Below are 22,362 nucleotides of genomic sequence, written 5' to 3' on the forward strand. Positions count from 1 at the left end.
TGATAAATATACCCTTTACTAATAAAATTTTACAGCTTGCTAAATTTAAGAAAATTTGAGAACATATTTGAGGTAATTATTATTATAAAGAAAATTTTAAAGGTATTCACATTTGATTAGTATAAATTTATTTGCATTATCGGTAAAAAAAAAAAAGAAGAAGATATACTTTAATTAAGCACGCATTCGATATAATATTTGGTTATCTTTGATTTAATGTAATCTTTATATAAAACAAATTACACAGTAATATTCTTTTAATTAAGCAAGCGTTCGATATAATCTTTGGTTTATTTGATTTAATGTTATCTTTATATAAAAACAAATCAGACAGTAATATTTGCAATAAAAAAAATATGTTGTTTATTAATCATGTCTACCCATCATGACTATGTCCATCAATGAGATACCACTTATCTATCGGATGTAAAATTTAAATATGTTTAAGTGATCAATCAATATATCAAAACTATATATATACATGATCTCATAAATATACTTGCAGAAACAAAATATTCTGTGATCATTGTTATTTATTGACAGCCGATACATTTTGAGTTTTGGGCTTTGCTGAACAAAACAAACTCGGGAACAAAATTTCACTTTATTATACTTCTAGAGCAGCAAGTCTCCAAAAATGGGACCTTCTGAATCAAAATCAAATCTCGGGTAAAGAAAAATGGCACAACAATAATAAAACGATCTTGAGCTTTGTTAAAAATGTTCCGTTGTGTAGAGAGAACGTGGAGTCCATCACAAAATAAGTCTTCTAATATCGCTGAAATTTGATCGTAGTTCTGTCAGGAAGGTGCCTGTAAAACCAGATTATTTGCAATAAGCCAATTCCTTTGGGAGTCCAGAACAAATAAATCAGAACAGAATTATAAATGACAACTGCGTTGAAGTTACACTTTTGGCCAGTACTCGAGCGGCCATTAGATGAAAAAGAAAAATGTTCCTCAACGAATGATAGAGTGCTTTGGCATTTTCTTGGAGAATGGAAGGCATTGCAATCTATTTCAAAGCTACTTAAATGCACCAAAATATTCATATTTTACCTAGTGCTAACCTTTTTAGTGTTTTTAATATGCATGGTCGGGAAAAAGATTTGAAGAACTTGGGGGAGGGGGTTCACCTAATGAAGGAAGAGAATAGGTGAGGGGAGCAAGGCACCCAGGAGATATCCAGCTGATATTTAAAACTTTTAAGTAGGGAAACAAAACAAGGCATATCACAAAATAAAATGAAATTTTATCCGCTCTAATTAAAGCACCTCCAACTTTTCCATCAAAAATACGATGGTCAGCAGACAATGTTAGATTCATTTTTGTCACAACAGCAGGCTTCTCAGTCCCTGAAAGCGAAGAAAATCGAAATTCAAAGTCAGCCAGTAATGGTAAGTTAAAATAGCACATGCTGGACATTAACATACAGACAGATTACCATCATCTCCAATAACGGGTTCAACAACTTGATTGCCCCTACCGACAGCAAGAATGCCAGCCTTTAAGAAGGAAATTAGTCAAGTTACACCAGCGCTGACATTTATTTGATAATACCAAGAGCTAACGGGAGAGATATATAAACTTTTAGTCCCAAATTTACAATCTGATGTCAAAACGGGAGTGATATATAAACTTTTGGTCCCAAATTTACAATCTGATTGACATCATTCTTATTTGGGCTTATAGTTCAGGCAAGATTCTCTGTGATTTCCAGGACATGCATGTGTGCAGAGAGACGTGTGTGTCACAGAGAGAAAGAGAGAGAGAGAGAGAGAGAGAGAGAGAGAGAGAGAGAGAGAGAGAGAGAGAGAGAGAGAGAGAGAACCTGTGGAGGGTTTATGATCGCGCAAAAGTTATCTACAGGATACATCCCCAAATTTGAGATGCTGCATGAAGAAGGGAAAACAAAATAAAGAAAGAAAGAAACAAAAATGGCTATATGAATACAGATAAGATGAAGCCACCTGAAAGTGCCACCTTGAAACTCACTGGGCTTAAGCTTTCCTGTTCTTGCTTTTTCAGCAAGTTCTTTGACCTTTAGACACAATTAAAAACAGAGAAAAGGGTTATGTAGTATATAAAACAATAAAATCACAAATTAAAGTATTTAATGGAATGGCGAGACATTTAATGCCTAAAGATCTAGAATTTATGAATATTGTAAATTTAATCATGTGAAAGCCATGAAAGTTAAAAAAAAATCAATGAATCCTCAACTCCAGCTCCCCACCTCATCAGCAAGTTGTAACAATGCATGTTCATAAGAGGAGAAACTATATGAATGAATCTCGTAGAACAAAAGTAGGAAGAGTAAGCAGTTGCAAAATTATGACTTAAATCTCGGGGTAAACATCTATTAGAAATGACCAATCAGTTTAGCACAAAGCAAAATGCTGAGATAATTGACTTGATCTGATAAGATTAACTGAACAATATCGAACAACTGAACCTTGAAGTACAGCATCACAAACAACACAAATACCAGTCTGATTCAATGTAATCTTATCCTTCAAAAATCAAAATGATGCCATCTAGACCAATTGCAGCAAGTCATCCTTTCACTGGCACATGAAATTGAAACACCTTCGAACTTGTTTCAACATACCTCTGAGGAAATGGATGATATAGACTTTTGATCAGCATTCCTAACGATTGGAGTCATCAAGCCCTGGATATCGTGAAAAGATAATGAGACCAAGGTTTCCATAATAGAGAAAAAAGAGAACGATGTTGCACAGATTACCTTCTCTGTAGCTACTGCAATAGAGATATCAATTGAATCACGTAAAATTATTTCACCTTTCCCAGCATCCCAGTAAGCTGCATGTTGAGCACATAATCTGATAAGTGGACTAAAAGTAGAACAATAAAAGAACATACTCAATTTTTTAAGATATGTATCCTCGCACACCAAGAAAGAAAATAGTTGAAGTTTATTCACATCCATATCCTTGCTCAATTACTCAAACTTGTATAGTTATATCGATAGAATAATTCAAACAAATTGATTCATAATTGATATTTAATCCTAATTTAATATTATTAAATCCAAACTAACTCAAATTAAGACTAAACCAGACCATTTTTTAAAGAAGACTTTTAGAGGGTTTGTGTCAGTAATGACAACAATTGATGCGTTGACCTATGATGAGAGAGGCAGCTGGCAGACATTAAAAGAGAGAGTGCAACATATATTTTCTTTGTTCAATCATCACTGTCATATGAGCTCACAATTTAAAATTATGTAACCATCAGGCACTTTATTTTTTGTGTATCTACTCTAGTCCATTGAGGTAAGGGTACGAGAGTGATGGGAGAAGTTTTATAGGTGAATGGGAGATGAATCAGATTTATGCTCATGAAAAAAATTTAGGTTCAAAAGACAAGTGAGCAATTTAAACTTAAGCAAATGAAAGCTTAAATCAAACTTGAACCTGTAAGCTATCGCATCTAGTAGGTCAATGCAAATTCGAAGAAGGGGATGGATTACGGAACTGGCATTGGCCAGTTAATTAATGGCTGAACATAATCACAATTTCATTGACTCAGTTTGTTGCTTCCTTAACATTGGGTTTCATATCTATAAAATTGGTAGTCACCGGTAATAGGATTTCAAAACAGAGTGTGCTTGGTATATAACTCAAACACAAACCCCCTTGCCTACCAGACACTTTGGGACATAAAAAAGAAAATTAGAATTAAACCAATTGTGAACTGTTTTAATAGATTTGCAACGGTAAAAGGTTTTGTTATCAAATTATTTTTTAGCAGAAGCTCAGAGAAAGTATTCACATTCTTTTTAAATTGCTAAAGGATACTAACAATGCTTCATTACGGCCAGAGGTAGCCAAAGCTTCAGTTGACCAATTATCTTAAAGACAACGGATTAAAACTTAAACCAGTTTATAAACATGAAAACTCATACCATTTGCTTCTGGTATGTTTTTCAAAGTAACTGCAACCGCTTTGATGACGATATCATTCACTGAGACTTTAACATCATATTTTGCTGCAACGAAATGTAAATTAGATGACTCAACTCTAATGGTGCCTTTCACGAGGCAGAGTACTAAAAATGGTGCCTTTCACGAGGCAGAGTACTAAAAGAGACAGAAGTCTCTACCTTTAAGCTCCTTTCTGAAGGAGAGAAGAGGATCCAGAATAACATCTAAAGCAACAATCAAAGGTAAGCATCACAACTGTAATGTAATAAATAAAGTTGAATGCACATATATCTTGGAAGTTCAAAACCTGTTGATAAATATAAATGGGGCGTGGATTGTTTAGATTCCAATAAGCGTGTTGCTATCACCTGCATAACAGCGAAGAGAACATGTTTTTGTGATATCAGCAAAAGAATATTACAGATAAAAATTATTATTATTATTATTAGTAGTAGTAGTAGCAGTATTTACATTAGTAGTATTTACATATGCAATCTGTGAAAATGATGAGAATTAGAAGGAAAAATATGTAAAGAAAAGCTTTGAAATGAAGTTATGAAGAGGTTATCACATGAAATTTTTTCAACTATTTACAATATCAAAGTTTATGACATAATGTGCACCAAGAATTTGGATGTTTATCGCATTTACTAGATCCTGCCCAGAAAAACTAAAAATTACCAACCACGGCCACATAACATCAAAGTAAATAAATTGTGTGAGTACCTTGCGAATTTGACTATTTGGAAAATCTTCATAAGCATCTGTCTGCTTTACGATGGATTTTGATCCTACTGACGAGGAAGAAGTTTGAGGTTGAGTTGTAGGTGATGGAGAACTCTTCTGAGATTCAGAAATTTTGGCAGATCCTTTGCCAGATTTCATTGCAGCCAAAACGTCACCCTTCAACAAAGTACCACGAGGACCAGATGCTGTTATCGATGATGTATCCAGCCCATGCTCTGCAATTAGTAACTTTGCAGCAGGACTAATCCTATTAAAACTCAATTTCTGCATTTTGATGTCCTTTGGAGTACTTTTTTTAACAGGCTTTTCATCTTTGACACCAGAACCACCAGTAACAGATGTCTTTACAGCTTCAATGTCATTTGGATCCTCAACCTTGATAATTAATTAAGCAATTCTTATGATAACTATAATTATTCACTAACGCCATACTGAGAAACATATTACACGGCTTATGTTTGGGGAAAAAGGAGAGAACAGTCCAAGAACTTACAGTTACTGCAATAGGCTGGCCCACAGCAACATCTTTTGACCCTTCTGCGACCAATATTTTGGCCAGGAACCTGCATTCAACACAGTCAACTGAAAATGAAATCATTAACTAACTTGATCATAGAAAAGTCAACATTTTCATTACCCTTCTTCAAGACTTTCAAATTCGAGGGTTGCTTTGTCTGTTTCTATTTCACAAATAACATCACCAACCTCGATCTGCAATGAGCAAAAGTATAAAAGCAACCAAAAAACAGATGCATGTAAACATTATAAACTGTAAAACAGTTTCCCACAGAGAAATTAATACATCGCCATAAAAATGCAGACTGACCTTATCACCTTCTTTTTTTCTCCATTTAACAATATTGCCCTGGTTCTGTAAAGCAACCAAAACCTCTTCAGCAATGATGAGCAAACCAATACAATATATAGACATTTGACTTCCTACCATGGTTGGTGACAATGCTGGCATTTCAAGCACAATGTGAGGAGGAAGTTCAGAAGGGCTGATGTTAACAGAGCTCGATTTCTGTGTGTTGTCTCCAGGCGTCAAATTTTGTTCACTAGATGTTTTATCTTGAACTTCTGACCCACTAACAGTTGCTGGAATATTCGCCACAGCATCTGGATCCTCAACCTAGTCATCCAACTCAAATTCATCACATTAGATGATGCCAACAACATTGATAAGAATCAAAATTACCAACGAAAATAGGAAATATAAGTGTAGTTATATCTTAGGAAAGAGTCAGGGAAGACTATTAGACCATTAAGAATCTTCATCACCAGAAATTTGACAATAAAACTTCAGAGATGGACTTTTGTCGGCGTGGATTAAAGAGAAAGGATCCACGCTGATAAACTTCTTTAGATGAGCTAAGCTCAGCAATAATATACTATGAAAAAAGACAGGAGAATGAAAAGCTTCAATTCTATTTGGCACAGAATAAGTCAAAAACTTACTGTAATTGCTATAGGTTGTCCCACAGGAACATCCTTTGTGCCCTCAGGAACTAGGATCTTAGCCAGAAACCTGCAAGTCATTTTCCAACATTGTACAACAAGAGAACCATGATATTCACAAAGCAGTTAAACATTCTATCCTACATGACTTCATAATAAAAATACATGCAAACAAAAATAGAATTGACAGCATAGTTTGTATGAGAAAGGTATCACAGTATACGCATATAACAGCAAAATAGAAATATATAATGCTCAGTCGTCTGTAAAATCCTGATACATGTTGCTAGACCAAGAGAATTTTCAAGATAAGATACTTGAGATTAATTAATCTAATATCAAAAGCATGTTGCCATGAACTAACATTCTATCACAAGGGAAAAAATAAAGTAAATTATTTAATTTACCCTTCTTCAAGACTTTCAAACTCCAGGGTAGCTTTGTCTGTTTCTATTTCACAAATCACATCACCCACTTCTATCTGTAGGATCATAAAAACAAAGTTATTGTCAATTATATTTACTTGAATGCCAACTACAGTGAAGCCTTCATTCATCAAACCATTCTTTTACATATGTGCGACATATAAGTTCAAATTAACAAACTGTCCCTACTAATAGAGTTTCTTAATAAAACTGACCTTATCACCCTCTTTCTTTCTCCACTTTGCAATGCTACCTTGGTTCTGAAAAAACATGGATGAGATCAAAAAATGCCAACACATTTTCATATGAAAAGTAAAAACTAAATTTTATCTGCATCAGCTATAATTCACCATTGTAGGCGACAAAGCAGGCATCTGAAGCACAATATGATCAGGAACCTCTGCAATAATAACAGAACATATTACCGCATGCCCGCAAAAAAAATTCATATCGAGCAATAAAAATCAAGCAAGTCCGACATATTTCCTCTACGTGTTTTACAGGTTGATGGCTCCCAAAGTACTGTGCAACTAACTAATGTAGATATACGCCCTTAAATGACTTTGATGAGCTTCAAATAACTTTCCTGCACTTCATCACCATGATGCTACCCGATCTCCTTTTTTTTTTATTTTCACATCTTAAGGGAGCCAGCTATTAGAGAAAGTCCGACCACTCCTAAAGTTGACCATCTTAAGCATGTGACGAAATGCCAATATACATAAGGCATAATATTATCTGTACCTTTCAGCACAGAGTTGAAACTCTGGTATGTCAACAATCAAGGGACAAGACATACCAAATGTACTTGCACCACAGAAACACCGTTTAAAAGGATATTTTTAATATAAAGCAACTCTACATGCTCACAGACAAGAAACTAAAAAAAAGACACTTGTAGACACATACACAAAGAAGCACGAGAAGAAAAGGAAGTACAGACATCTTTCCCTTTCAGGTTCAAATATAAATTTTGGGGCCGATCCCAAGTGTTCCAGTTATTAAAAAACTCTAAGTAATTAGTTAAAAAAGGAAGAACAAATACTCAATATGGACAGTATATATTTGACATGAAATTATGATTTAATCAAAATGCAAACAAGCCATTTCTCACCAAAAAAAATTCAGAGCGAAATAAATATTACGATATTTGATGCTAAATAGAAAAGTACCTGTCGATGAATAATATCTGACACCAACTTGTAGCTGTGAAATCCCCTCACATTATAAGAAATAGAACATGCAGATGAAACATGTATGTAAGTACTAGTTTTACAACCAACCTTAAAGTCAGAAGACATATCATGAACCCTGTTGCCCACTGAAAAAGATAGCCTGTTGAATTTCATCATGAGCGAATAAGAACAACACATATACAACAGATATATATGCCGTTGTTCAATTTATTTGATCAATGCTACCCAACAAAACTGTAAAACTGTTCGATCACGGTGTATTCCCCAATCGACTTCACTATTTAAGGTAGACGGGGTAATGGATGGAAGTTCAGGGCTAAAGGGGGCTTTAGCTACCCAATTATTTTAATATAGAACTTTTCATTACTGTAGCTCATGATGCTAGTAAGCCTCTCTGAGATAGATCTCAGACGTCCAGTTGGATTAAGTTGGAACAAAGTGCTGATTAGCAGAAGATATGCCAAGATAGGCATGGGAAAATAGTGAACTAACCATGGGATAACCATTTAGATGTCGTAGAATATCACACCAGATGATAAATTTATCACATTTTGTTTTATGGTTAATATGCCAATGAAACATAAGAATCCAGTTGTGCACCAGTCGCAATAATTAACAATTAAGAAAAATATAGTTTATCCATCAACTGTTTTATTTTTAAATAAACTCAAGGTATCAGATCACCCTATTTGAAAAGGGAAAAACATTAAGAAATAAAATTTACGAGTTATAGATTGGGTTATAGCATGGATAAACAATTGAGACCAAAATAAATAAATATCAGAGGTCTGTAGATGCAAACCTGGAGTAAGTGGTCTCGGCATCAATACCTTGATTTAACCCCCAACAACTACATCATCAGTAGTTTCAAAATGAGATAAGATTTAGAAAGATCAAATCGATTATAGATCCATTAAAAATAAAATCACAAAAGAACTACAACACCGGCATTGGAAATTACATCACGCAACTTTAAGTGAAGAGAGAAATCACATAGTGAAGGACCCTTGCAAAGTACACTAGTCGGTCACCAGCTTTACCAAATACTAAAAAGGGATTTTCCTTTTACATCTCATAAATTATTAATCTACACAGAATGGACATAGATTTAGATGGTCCAAATAGTGTAACTAATGTATGACAAACTATATTCATGGAAGCAGGAACCCCTGGTCAATGTTGAGGGTTCGTGAAATGCCCAGTTTTAGGAGTATATTACTTGTAATACAAAATAACATCCTAATAAGTAATACTCGTATTCATCATAAATTATTGAGTCCGTTAATTAGCTTTTAACAAGCAACACGAGATGAAAGGAAATTCAGGCCCAAGCAAAAGAATAAAAGAGCGAAGCAATAGAAATTTTTCAAACATAGTGATTCAAGTTTCTATTGTGTCATTACAACAGCAACCACACCAAATCACAAGCATTTTAGTGTTTACGAGTATTTACATATGAGTGGATTTATATCGCAAAATCCAAAAATTTAATGCAATGGGATAGCTCACAGTAGCATTTTCTCAGAAACAAGGAACTGTAAAAAGGAGTGAGACTTGTGGAACGAACTTGATGTTTAGTGATTCCATTGCATCATTCCTATTCCCTGGAAAATTCCAAGTACCAAAACCAAGCTAGGTGGCCCGTGATGTCTTCGAAAAGATGTACCGGACCAGGAATGTGATCGATGGGATATTTAACGTGTACTAGGTGTGAAACTTTCATTTCTGGAAATACTACACAAAATTTTATATTTTTTTCCTTTAGAGAGAGACTGCCATAACCATAGGCCATAGCCACCACTAGGTCTCCCCGTTTCATACTTCTCAAGTAAACTTCATCCGGCCACCAGGACTACTTGAACATTCAATATCGAACAAATATTTCGTTTCTAAATCAGATAAAACTTGACAAGACCGTTGAAACAAAGGCGCTAAATTATCCAAATATACAAAGACAAACAAGTTACCGATTCAGCAATGGGTGAATGGAGGAAAAGGAGATAAAACGAGCCCTGAAGAGAGAAGGAGCTCGGCAGATCGCCGGATTTCTAAGCCTGGATAATGCCATTGATCATCAGATGTGCTTCGGCTTTCTTCGATTCCTTGCAATTTCTTCTGCTAGCAGTTGTAAATTGTAATTACACGTACATGACAACTTAAAGAGCAATTGGAACTTTGCATCTCTCTTTCCCTATTTTTTTCTTTAAAAAAAAAAAATTTAACACTACAATTTTTATATTCAATAAAATATTATTATATTTATTTATAGTAAATAACATATACTTGTATAACTTTAACTCCATAATTCGAGTTTGGTATATTATGATACATGAACACTTCCTTTATACTTTTCTAATAAAGAAATCAAATAAATGAATTATATATTTGGTTTTTTTTTAAAGTTTGATCTACCGAACCCTGACAAAGTCCGACATCGCCAACAACTTTTTTTGCCCCCCGGGACTTGACTCGAGACTGGATTAGGCAAGGTTCCACTTCCGTCGGAACGGCCTGTGATTGAGTGATAGATTGATCGACGTCTGAAAAACACAACTCAGGAACGACTGCCAAAGCCGCTGCTGACGATAGGTTCCTATCTTGATTGCCGACGATGCTTGTCTTGCGCCAGTTGATCTTTCGGGGACGATGCTTTGAATATCAATCTATTGTTTAGTAAAGGAAAGACGAATAGCTTCTGAACTTTGATATTGGAGCAGAAAATTTATGAGCTTTTGGGGGAACGGACAAATAAAATGAAAGTTTCGAAAATTGGAATTAAGACAAAACTTCTATAAAGAAAGAATGTCTTCTCAGAACTTCTAATTTCTAAATAATATTATATTTTGCATATAAATTAGATAATTGAATTATACATACTCGGCCGTTTGATCTCGAGTTGTTTAAAGATCTGAATTTAAATACGAATCATCGATTATAAGTTCTGTCACAACTAATTATTATAATGTATAAGGACCATAGCACTTCCAATTTCAAACATTATTTGGATACTTTACACCATAATAAATTTGTTAAATAATACAAACCCACTAAATTATATAAAGAATAAACATCAGTCATCTATATGATTAGATGATTTCAAATATATATAAAGTCGATTTCAGGTCAATAAATTGTTTTGATCCATACGATTCGATAAAAAGCATACAAACTCGATGCATAATTATTAATCAGTAAAGAATCGGGATCGATGATTTCATATAAAAATAATTGTAATGTACAAATAATTTAGTCACAAGAGGCAACAGCAAGAGCTACCCCAAGATCATTTGAGGTTGCACATACATACATTCTGTATGTTTCAACATCTTGTTGATAAACCTTAGGTGTACCTGCGGCATAGTAGCTTCCCTCGACCCGATCGCGTTTCGAAAATATTATCTCCCTCAAGATCGGTTCGTGGCCATTGAGGAGATTTCCCATGCTCAAAACTTTCCTCCACGACTGGTTTGCAGTTGGTGGATGGAACATGTTGACCACCACATTTCTGTCGTGTGATCTTATTTGTTGCTTCTTGTCAAAATCCTATCATGGGGAGAAAAATCAAGATAATAGCACGAAGAAAGATGTATTACAAATATATCAGGAAAACAGATTCAAATAAGGTGCACCCTTGTACCATCTTCCGAGTAAAAATAATTTTTTTTAAAAAAAAGATCGATTTCTCATACAAAAACACTCCACAGAGATTTGATTAAAATCACGACATTCCCAAGAATGAGAGCACCCAAAAATTGTTTTGAGTCTTCATACTAACCTACGAGCAAGGCATTATCCCGTTGATAGGTAACAGTTGCAAAAAGTAGCACTAAGAGTTTACCTTCATGGTATCAACTTGTGCAGAGCCGGTTCCCATTTTAGGGAGATAGTAATCGTAGAAATCATCAAAAATTGATTGGGTAAGGTGTGGGGATTCCAAGAATTTGTGGTGAAGAGATGCTGCTAGTAAAATTAACTTCTCAACGTGTTCAAAGGTCGTACACAATCGTGTGAGGTCTTCTATAACATCATCACCAATTACATCGTGCACTGTGGTAGAAACAGAGCATTAGTAGATTCCGGAAAGCACTTTCTCAGCAAAATAAATTTTCAAGATATTGACAACATTACTTTGCAGATATTTTAGCATCGATCCCATGGTAATATACAACTGTCCGATTTTTGTGGTCATGTGCTTCAAGCCACCAAACGAAGTCTGATTAAGAGTGTCAGCTGCTGCTCTGAAGGCAGTACAGATTATTTGTTGCAGCAGTTGGTGCGGTTTAAGCGTCTCCAAATAATGAAGAACCTAGCATGAGATGATACAGTGATTAAAAATTAAAAATAAATAACTAAAAACCACTGAACAGTGAAATAATGGAGTAAGTCTACGAGAAAAGAGTAACCAAACTATCACCCGAAAATCAGGATTACCTTTTCTCCTTCTCTATTCGGATCTAGCAGTGGCTTTTGTTCGGAAGCATTTAAAGGCAGAGCTTCATTCCAGATCTTTCTCCACAAGTTTCCATGATCTGACATTCGCTCTGATAGTCTTCCACAAGGAGGCCACTCGACTGCTGACCCTTGATTTGTATTACTTTGAGACACTTGATTATGTTCTATAGTAGCATCATTCTCCCAATCTTTAGGTGAATGCCACCGGATGAAATCTTCGAAGGTGGCATCTGGATTAGAAGCCTTGAATGCAGACATGTCTGCAGTCGAGAGTAAGTGATCCACGTGAACAGACATGAAGATCGAGAAAAATATAACAGGTCAACATAAGCTGATTATCAAGAACCATTCAGAATTATGCATAGCTCGCATAAAACTATCTATTTGGCATCCTGGGTCCCATTCATTGAAAGAGAGGAAGGAAAGAATTACTGACAAACATCAAATCAAAATATCTGAAAGAAGACTATAGTGAAGAAAGAAATAGCACATCAGCTACATGCTGGCCTACCACACCGTTGATTTCGTGTCAAGCAAGTTATGTTCTTGAAAAGCACTAACATAGATGAGCCTAACTGTTGCAACAAAGCAATAATTTGAACCGTGAGATCCCAAGTTCTTTAAAATATTGCAAATCTCAAAATAAAAAAAAAATTTGGTGGATGCTGATATCTAATTTCCCCATTTTTACTGCAAAATGCTAAATGCCATTTCTGCAGAAAGAAAGACATTTTCTTCTAGAGTAGTAAAAAAAATTACTCCAAGTGACTAACAAAAGTATAGGCATGATGAAAGAAATGCCGTTACCAGATGCCAGGATATCTTTCTCAAGTTGAGCAGAGAAATTCTGCAAAAAATGAAGGCAGAAGATAATTTTGAACAAGAAGATAGTGGAGAGAACACAATAAAAACAGCATGTGATTAGCTAAGGCCAATATCCAATACAAGTGGCAAAAAATCTTGTTATTCCCGATTAATTCATAATTTATATAAAACTATCACTCTGATATAGGCATGAAAATAATCCAATCAAATCGCAATACAATCGGATCAATTATTTGTCATAATCTCGATAGCATACATATATTGAACCCAACGAAAAGAAATGGTCTTCAAAAGCTTTAGCCCATAATCGTTTTGACTCCAAATAATCTGTCACAAAAAAATGGGCCCAGAAGGAGCTTCTCAAACTAGATCCAGTCAAATTTACTATTATTAACATTCAAAACTTGCACATGCTATCACATATATCCTTAACTAATATTATGTGAATGCTATGCAAAATAATCGGAAGAAGTTTTACAGCCTTAATACTTGCGAATCAGGACTGAAGAGTAAAAGAACAACAAAGCATCAAACTCCCACTTGAAATTCCACTGGAAAAACCAATGTTTTCCAACTAAAAATTGAGCCTGAATCTTGACATGCAAAATTACATTTAAGACGAAAAAATCATATGCACTAATGGGTTAAACTTACAAATGAATCACCCAAGGCTTGAGCAGCCTGTAGTCGTTCTTCATGCATATCTTCAGTCAAAGGAGGTGGATCCTACATAATCAATAAAAGGGGAATGCATGTTATTCCCTTCAGTATTATTTGAGCAGGTTCAATAGTGTATGGGGAACAGAGGAAAAAGCTTTAAACAGTCGATAGATTTAGCAATCAACCTGTGTTATTGGAACATGCATACTCTTGCATGATTTCAAAAGCATCAGAGGCACGGGAACTCCACTTGAATGCTTTCTGACACATTAAGAAGGCATTTTAAACAGATGCAGAAACATAAACATATCCAGAATAACAAGCACATGCGTCCAGAGCCAAGCAAGAAATGAAATAAAATTAAATCCATCTCTCCCAAAAATAATCTCAGCAAATCACTATTTCAAAATATTATTTATGCTACTATACTAAGAGAGGCTATTAGAATAACTTTTTCAGGGTGTCTTTGCCAAAAATGACCTATAAGTAGATAGATAAAAGGACAAGTTAGAAACTTTATCCTAAATGACAACTCATACCACAAACCATGTTTCTATATTCACCACACCGCAATGATCTGGGAAAATTGCATTAAACAATTTTTAGTTGGGCTCGTTAGTCTAGGGAGCTCTTTTTTTTTTTTTTTTTTTAAAGAGTGGTCGCCTAAAAAAATACCTGTGATTTAAACACATTGCAATGCTTTTTATATTTGTTTGAAAGTGAATCAAACTAGACATAGACTAATCCAATTAAAGGACCTTCCAAATAATGAATGAGATTCTTGGATCAACAGCTTTTAATTTCTCCGACCAAACCATATCTTCCAGAAAACTCTATAATTGAAGTTATAAAGGATAGTATAAAAAACCATAGAATCAGTATGAAGCAATCTATATATTAACTTCATCAGTTTCTTGTCCGAAGTTGGCAGAAAAGGACAGCAATGGCAACCAAATATTTTTGGCAAGCCGACAAAGTCTAGGTCGAGATGGTAGAAAAACAGAGTTGTCACTTGCTTTTCACCTGTCTTGCTTCCTTCCAACACCTTTGTCAACATCACGAGAAGAAGAAAAATCCCTAGGAACCAAAATATCTTCCTGCAGTCAAATATGCAATCAATGACAGAGGTTAAAATAATGAGGTACAACTGCCACAAGGAACAAAATAGAAATCTACACATACATGAACAGTACCGGAATCCCCACTTCCACCAACATCATTGCCTTTATCTTGTTGACATTTCTTATTGATGCATATTGCAAGCTGAAAAATTAACATATAGAGTAATTTGATTCAAAAGGCACAACAGTATAAAAAAGAATTTAATTATTTTAGATATTCTTCTTCAAAGAGAGAGACAGAGAGATGGCATTCTTCATCACATTAGAATCAATCAGTGTCCATAATATCTTGTGACCATAAACAAATCACACGTAGAAAATTTACAGAAGAACCTCAGAATGTGGTGTTTTGAAAAAGTATCAATTTCTTCACAGATTATTCAGGTGCATTGGTTAGGCTAAGTTCGAACATGGTCTTTGTAATTATCTACTATTAGATTAAATAGCATAACCAGTCTTTCAATGCTGTTTGAATTAATGCTTCTCCTCACTGCAACAGATCGTGATTCATTTCATAACATAACAAGGGTATAACTTTGTCATTGAAAGGAGAAAAATCCTTGAATACATAGTCCTATTTGACAACAAGATACTAATCAAGAGTCAAAGACACTAGATATTTCTTACTTAAATCAATAGAGATTTAATCAATTATCAATTACACACTTAAAGCAAGCTTATAAGAGAAAAACAGGTGGAACGGGGTGGTCACTCCACAGCTTCATATTATCTCAGCTCCCCCAACTAATGTTTCAGTTCTGATCTTAATAAGAGAAGGTATCACGCCATGATTATGAAGAAAAAAGGATCAATAGCCACAGTATATAAAATCGTCTCGCCACCCACTCCAATAAAGTATGATTGTTTGGCAATAACAACTCAGTGAAGAAACAAGATAATGATCGAAGAGGCAGGAAAACAAATGGTGACACACAGGATAGAGAGAGAAGAGGGGACGTGATTCTACAAATTTAACAGATGTGCTATGATATCCGGAAGTATATAATTTGTAACCAAAACCAACCATGTGCAATTTCTGATTAATCAAGCAGGTAGATAAGTCGATTGTGCCATTGACTGGCATTCTTGGAAGTGGCTGTGATTCTTCCCAACACCACCGAACCTCCCTTACAAACTCTATCCAGAGTACAGCAATTGCTAATCAAATGAGCAGCAAACTGACAACAGTGAGAATATGTAAAACGACAGTTAAAAGAGGAGGAAAATCTACGGATGCACACATTTTTTTAATAAGCTCATCAAGAGATTATCTTGATAAAACAGATCTCAAGAGAATTACCACGTATGCCACAATTGCCAAACCAAAGGGCATGTAAACAGAACTGTGCAAATAGTGATTCAAGAGCAGCGCCTTTAACAGCTCGCGAATTTCTATGCTCCCCCAAAGATAAATCCAATTGAGCTCCCGCAACTGAGTGGAAAAGGTATGTCAGTGAGCATCAACTTAAACCCAAGAGCAACCACAACACATTAACACCAGTCACATTGCCTCTTTGTACTTTATAATGTTCAATAATGACCTATACTATCAGAAGCAACAATTAACCTTTTAGAGTGAATATAACTATAATTGAGCTAATGCCGTAACCACTTTCTTCCATCTTTCCCTACTTTCACGCATGCCAAAGAATAGCACTTACTTATGTTGGAATGTAAAAATTATTAAGGTTGTGTTTGAATTGATGTATTCGGATTTGTGGGAGGATTTCAAATAAAAGCATTTCAAATTCTGACTAAGTTGATGAGTGAATTTGAAATTGAAGCATAAAACTGGTATTAGCTAATATGAGGGATTTCATATCCTTCATTCTAATTTTGAATTAAATGGATACGATAGATTTGATGTAATTTGAAATCAAATCCATTTCGAATCCACTCAAATAATTCATTCCAAACACAACATAAGGGAATTATACAAAATCAGAAGAAAAATCAATCGATCAAAGGTGGTTTGGAAAGCAAGAGTGACTATGACATCACAAGTAAAAAAAAAGTTGAGAGGCTACCAAAAAATAGACAAACTTTGTACCTTCATGAAATAGATCTTTTAGCACACGATCAAGAACTGTTGGGGGAGGCACAACTTCTGATGACTTCAAAGTTTCAGAACCTGAGTTTTCAGCTTCTTAATTAATAGAACGAATCGAATAGTAAAATTAACCCAAAAAAATTATAAAAGGAAAAACTATAAATTAAAATAAATTATTCTTCACATCTGACACATAAATATCATCTACATAAAGATCTTTAAACCTGACACAAAATCTTCCAAAAATTGAGCATCCAATGACATTTCCAATGCCCTAACCAGAAGGCGCAGCTGTGATGCAAATCCAATGGTGTTTCCACCAGAAGCACCGCTGTTAAACAAGAGCACGTGACTCAATCACTTCAAACAAGGGTTAAAAAAATCAAATTCTCCATAATTTAAAATCCATAATTAATGATAAAATAAAGCAAGTTCCTTTGAAATAAGATCAATCAATCAAAAAATAAATGTTAACAACAAACTACCCAGGAATCAGTCAAACCTTTGCAACCAAAAATTCACAGAACTAACATTTCCCTCTTGATGACCGTATAAAATAAAATAAACACTATCTGATTCATTCATTTTCAGCAGAAAAGAAATGTCATAATCGAGGAAGATAAATTTTGGACGAGGGAAGGGGGTACGGAGAAGGGATTTTTCTGAATAGTGCACAGCAGAAAGGGGAGTGAAGATTGAGCAACCGGAGTAGAGAAAGAAAGTGGCTGATAAGTACAAAAGCAGTGTGAATATCCTGGCATTACTAGGGAATTAGTTAAGTTCAATCTCCAAAGTAACCACCAAAATGATTAAAAAGTGTATGGCCATGTTGTTTTATAACTGTACTTGTCCAATCTCATCAAGAACTGAGTAGCATAATCATGGATAAAGACATTAGATCTATGTCTCTGTCAAGAAATACTACATGGATCATCCAGTGCCGCAGCAGATTTAAAGAGAGATACAACTTAAGAAATACGGAAATTGGGAGGTAATGCTCGTCAGTCACAGGCCGTGCTGTTTACCAAAATGCTCGTCAGTCACAGGCCGTGCTGTTTACCAAATTTTTTGTAACGCCTTATGAATGACTTCAAGGAAGATATGCCAACCTCAATGTACTGAATCAAGTCAAGCACTAGGCTTGAACATAACACAACAATACTCAAAGCTGCTCAGCAAAAGGTATGGACGGACATTGGCAGTTGTGCATGCTATAATTAGATCAGGTTAACATGCTGAAGGATTGGGTTGAGTCCAAACAAGGACCAGGACAGCAACCACCACTAGATTACCTTGTAACCTATCTTGAACACAAAGTTAAGCGCCACATCAACATGTTGCTATTAAATAACGAATTTGAGGACATCACTGTACAAGTTGATGCTGAGGACAGCGCATGTAACCTAAAGTTTCACCTATGTATGCTATATTTGGAAATAAGACGAATAACATGCATCCATGATTAATCGAAGTATCAGATAACGTGTTTTGACTAACATTTCACGATACCGCTGAATCAAACCAACTTCAATCTTCGATTACCAGTACTTATTAAGTCTGGGATTATGGCGAATGCATTTCGTTTTCCAGAAGATTTGAGAACAATATCAAAAGGAAATGATATATCACTGGTATCAAGTAGAACATTCAAATTTGAAGGTGTGTGAATTGACGTTTGGACAGGTGCTGACCTGGATTTAGCATCAGAGGTTTGACAGGAAAATTTTAGGTTAAAAGCACTGGAATCAATTTCACACTCGATATCCTCAGGAGTAGGCCAAATCAAATGTTGGAAAATATTGAAGTTGTTAAAACAAATATTGTCTGACCACTCTATGAGTGGCTGTCCTTTTTTAGTAACTCGTCGTACGAATACTAACTTGTAGAGTGGCATATGAATGCAAGTCCCATATTTCAAACTTCTTGGTTAGCATTTCAAATTCGTCACTTTCCTAATAGACAACGACTCCAATAAGTTAGCTCAAACTTGACACAGGCACATGTTGATCAAAAGCATGTTGTGCATTCTCATGCATTCGGAGAATAACATTATCACACATAAAAAAAGCAACTCTTACAGATTTTGGGAAAAAATTGGATTCAAGAACCACTTATCAGCTTCCAAAGGCGACACATTTTCCAATTCAGCCATATCCAGAGAACTTTCAGCTTTTAACTCAGACCATATTGCAAGCAGTTGAAATCCTGAAGAGGAAACTCCACATACATAAAAAGAGATAATTTTTGCGGTTTTGAGACTTAATGTCTGCTACTTACTAACACCAAATAAAGCAACAAAAAATTTCAAAAAGTCCACTCAGAGAAGGAACCAAGTCAATAATAAGCTCACTCCAAATAAATTTGTCAAATGTATTCGCAAATATGTTACAATTTTACTCTTTCCTAGAAAATGAACAGGTCCGCATCTGAAGAATCCCTGATATTTTATTTCACACTTCAATGGAGATTATTTTTGCACATAGGTTTCCCATAATGTAGTATCTAGACAAAATCATTAAAGCCACTCAACTCTCATGCATTCCAAAAGACAGTTACAATCTGGAAGAGCACTAGAAGCAATCAAAACATAATAATAATAATTATTATTATTATGCAATCACATGCAACAGCATATCTACCTTTGACTGGGTCCTCCGCCGAGTACCACTGACTCCAACGACAATCATCATCCCATTGAGTTTTTCCATGGTTGTCACTCTTAAGACTTTCACTGGATTCTGTGCCTCCGGCTTCCAATTCTTGCACTTCATCTTCCTCATCAGAAATAGGGGTTCTGTAGGTTAACTTCATCTTAAATTGGACTTCAAAATTATGCATTGACAAGTCCACAGCAGTATAGGCCTTCGGGTATGTGTTTGGAAAGATGGACTATCATATCAGTATACGATGATAATATATCGGCACATGCAACTCAAAGATCTAAAAAATAACCTATTTAAACCAATGAGAATTGAGTTCAATAAGGTAAGCTAACATAGTCAATCATACATAAACGAGCATAACAAGCATGATTGCTCCCAAAGTACAATGCCCAAGGACAAAGTTTCCTGACTATTAATACAATAATGGGAGGGGGAGAAATGTCGGCAGACCATTGTTTAAACATAAATACTCATAGAAACATGACGGTCAATTCCATGAAGGAGTTTCCCGTTCACCAAAAGAGGTATATACGTTTAAGAAACAAACAAAATGACATGCAAACAAATATTCAGACCACGTAACGTGGATTCCAACGAATGCAAGAGCCTTTGAAGCTAAAACTAAGTACCAGATGGAAAAACAAATTCAAAATTAACAGTTATTACATAACAAGCTCGAGGGTTTTTTTCCAAAATTGAGAAAGTCAAGGACTCACGAATTTAGAAATGAAAAGCTCATATAATCCTTCCAAATGCATAAGCTTTATTGGAACTTGGCTACCAATGCGGTCAGCTTCAAATCTTCTAGTAAAAACTGTTCCCATATTTTGAATACCAATATAGGCTTTGCGTGAAGGATCGTGAACTGGAACAAATGCTGGCCACAGGCTGCAAAGACGAAATGCAAAACAGGTCAACTCCTTTGTTGTACTTTTTTTCCTTAACCAGAAGCAGGAAAGCAATGTGTACTTATGCTATGATGTCCAACAACTAAAACCATCACCATACTCCCTAAAAAAAAAAAAAGAAAACAAATTAAGCAATGATGTCTGAAAAAAAAAGTAACACTGTTTTACACTCAACATCCTCGCTGTTCTATTGTTCAATGCACGTCCGGTTAAGCTTTAAAGACAATGAAGGGTCCGATTTGATACAATTTATGCATGATCTGAGCCACATTGTAGGAACCATAAGCAAGACCTTGATGCCAATAAATTCACTGATTATAATATCATACTTATCCTTGCTTTGCAAAATATTAATCCAAGTTGCTAGAAAAGCTCGTATCACAAGCTTATAGTCTTCACACCACAATACAGGACGCGATTCATTGCAATTAGGGGCATAATTTAATAAAAATCGAAAACTGCTGAACTATTTCTCAATAAAAAAGTGAAAAGTTCAGACAAAAAGGGTAGAACTATGATGTTATTAGCAGCCAAACCATGAACAACCGGACAAAGCAATGGCAACTGCACTCAAAAGTTTGCTAGCCTCTGGTGCATCGAGAACCACACCACTTGCACTTTGGGGAGCAATCACCTACAAAGTGCAGACTACAAGGGTGAAAAGACGACAATAAATAAACAAAACCAGATACTACTGCGCCAATGAATGAGGGAAAAGAGAGGAAAGAATAGAGACAACTACTGACCAAAAACTCCTTCACCCCAAACGATAGTTGCAAATCATGTAAAGGTTGATTCCAGTCAGCGACTTTACCTGAATCGAAGATGATTACAATTAAGATTCATGCTAGAAAAACTAGCTAATAATTAATGCTATGGCTAGGGAAATACCACTATTACTTGTTTGGAAATAGTACTCCATGCAATAGCTTTTCATAGCATACTTGAACTCGGATTTAACCTTGTACAAATCCCTCAAAATATCGGTTTGAACAGCATCCTTTATCTACGGTCAACATCCAATTGTTAGAGAAACAAAAAAGCTCAGACCATAATAAGAGTTAATATAGTTATTTTAGATGAAACCCAGCTACGCGAGTAAACTCGTTATACCAATAGATTCTTTGGACCATCTGCCACCCATTGTCTACACACAGCTTCTATTTCAGAAATGAACCTATAAAATATGCAATTGGTGACAGTAGTATTGCATAAATGTAGTCTATCTTGTTCGTTATAGGTTTCATAAAATGCAATGCCACACTAAATATTCGTACCTTTCCCATGAAGACGCGAGAGTAAAGTCATCAAAATGCTCAAACTGCAAATAAATGTGAACAGAAAATGGAAAACAAATCATCAAACGGAGCATACATGAAAACATAAACACGTTCAAGATGAATGCAAAGAAACATAGGCCATGCCTCCTTTTCTTCGTCATCATCATCCTCCATAATGCGTTTGGAATTGCTGATTGACGCCATGTACAAAAAATTGCAGAAATCAAGTGACAAATCGAGCTATTTGAGATCCGAAAGGTGTAACCTTTGCAGGATTTCAAGCAGCAAGAGTACTATGGTGACCTGAACAAATTCTGCCTGTCTGAAGATTTCGGGGTAGGTTCGGGTACCAGAATGGACACCGGAACGAGGATTCAAGGTGTAGCTCTGGTTCGGGTTCAAACCCAAATGATCGGATTAGGACTATTTTTTTAATTTATTTTATCAAATATTTGGATTTGAAATTCTATTTGGTACAAAAAATTTAAATATAATTTAAAATTTGGTTAAATTAAAATTAATTTATTGTAATTTATTTATTAAACATACTCATGTTTTCTTATCAAAGATAAAATTAGTTTTGAACATATGAAAAATATTTTTAATTAAATAAATTTTTAATAAATGA

General features: G+C 35.1%; 2 protein-coding genes across 6 annotated transcripts; both read right to left on the reverse strand.

The window, feature by feature from the left end:
- Nucleotides 1–459: 459 nt before the first annotated feature.
- On the reverse strand, nt 460–9,943 carry LOC142532635 (dihydrolipoyllysine-residue acetyltransferase component 1 of pyruvate dehydrogenase complex, mitochondrial-like). Its single transcript, XM_075638964.1, has 23 exons — nt 9,743–9,943; nt 8,578–8,625; nt 7,863–7,914; nt 7,752–7,785; nt 6,930–6,979; nt 6,795–6,839; nt 6,562–6,635; nt 6,155–6,224; nt 5,640–5,828; nt 5,523–5,567; nt 5,334–5,407; nt 5,190–5,259; nt 4,676–5,071; nt 4,257–4,317; nt 4,129–4,173; nt 3,931–4,014; nt 2,749–2,825; nt 2,611–2,673; nt 1,970–2,040; nt 1,831–1,891; nt 1,444–1,504; nt 1,274–1,354; nt 460–812 (listed from the first exon to the last, which is right to left on the reverse strand). The coding sequence occupies exons 1-23, from the start codon at nt 9,841–9,843 to the stop codon at nt 754–756; spliced, it is 1,911 nt and encodes a 636-aa protein (XP_075495079.1). The 5' UTR covers nt 9,844–9,943; the 3' UTR covers nt 460–753.
- A 1,013-nt stretch (nt 9,944–10,956) lies between these two features.
- LOC142532211 (uncharacterized) lies at nt 10,957–22,152 on the reverse strand. 5 transcript variants are annotated; one of them, XM_075638503.1, is made up of 22 exons: nt 21,879–22,151; nt 21,732–21,775; nt 21,568–21,631; nt 21,355–21,460; nt 21,201–21,268; nt 20,991–21,088; nt 20,263–20,434; nt 19,523–19,745; nt 18,962–19,088; nt 17,108–17,214; nt 16,884–16,964; nt 16,134–16,265; nt 15,858–15,991; nt 14,895–14,975; nt 14,736–14,809; nt 13,898–13,973; nt 13,707–13,778; nt 13,035–13,074; nt 12,207–12,487; nt 11,904–12,081; nt 11,614–11,822; nt 10,957–11,318 (listed from the first exon to the last, which is right to left on the reverse strand). In XM_075638503.1, the coding sequence occupies exons 1-22, from the start codon at nt 21,936–21,938 to the stop codon at nt 11,022–11,024; spliced, it is 2,724 nt and encodes a 907-aa protein (XP_075494618.1). In that variant the 5' UTR covers nt 21,939–22,151; the 3' UTR covers nt 10,957–11,021. The 5 variants fall into 5 exon arrangements, with proteins under 5 accessions (XP_075494618.1, XP_075494617.1, XP_075494621.1 ...); XM_075638502.1 differs by having other exon boundaries at nt 21,346–21,460; XM_075638505.1 differs by having other exon boundaries at nt 11,152–11,318; nt 11,775–11,822; nt 21,346–21,460; nt 21,879–22,152.
- Between the last annotated feature and the right edge of the window lie 210 nt (nt 22,153–22,362).

Source organism: Primulina tabacum, chromosome 18 (genome assembly GCF_025594145.1).
Source record: "Primulina tabacum isolate GXHZ01 chromosome 18, ASM2559414v2, whole genome shotgun sequence".
NCBI lineage: Eukaryota > Viridiplantae > Streptophyta > Magnoliopsida > Lamiales > Gesneriaceae > Primulina > Primulina tabacum.

Coding starts and splice junctions, on each gene's coding strand:
- LOC142532635 (XM_075638964.1), bottom strand. CDS start 9,843: ATGGCATTATCCAGGCTTAGAAATCCGGCGATCTGCCGAGCTCCTTCT. Junction 2,826..3,930: donor AAACATACCAGAAGCAAATG/GTATGAGTTTTC, acceptor CTCAACATGCAG/CTTACTGGGATGCTGGGAAA. Junction 1,505..1,830: donor CGATCATAAACCCTCCACAG/GTTCTCTCTCTC, acceptor TCCTTCTTAAAG/GCTGGCATTCTTGCTGTCGG.
- LOC142532211 (XM_075638502.1), bottom strand. CDS start 21,938: ATGGCGTCAATCAGCAATTCCAAACGCATTATGGAGGATGATGATGAC. Junction 13,075..13,706: donor AAGCCTTGGGTGATTCATTT/GTAAGTTTAACC, acceptor CATTTTTTGCAG/AATTTCTCTGCTCAACTTGA. Junction 11,319..11,613: donor CACAAGTTGATACCATGAAG/GTAAACTCTTAG, acceptor TCCCCATGATAG/GATTTTGACAAGAAGCAACA.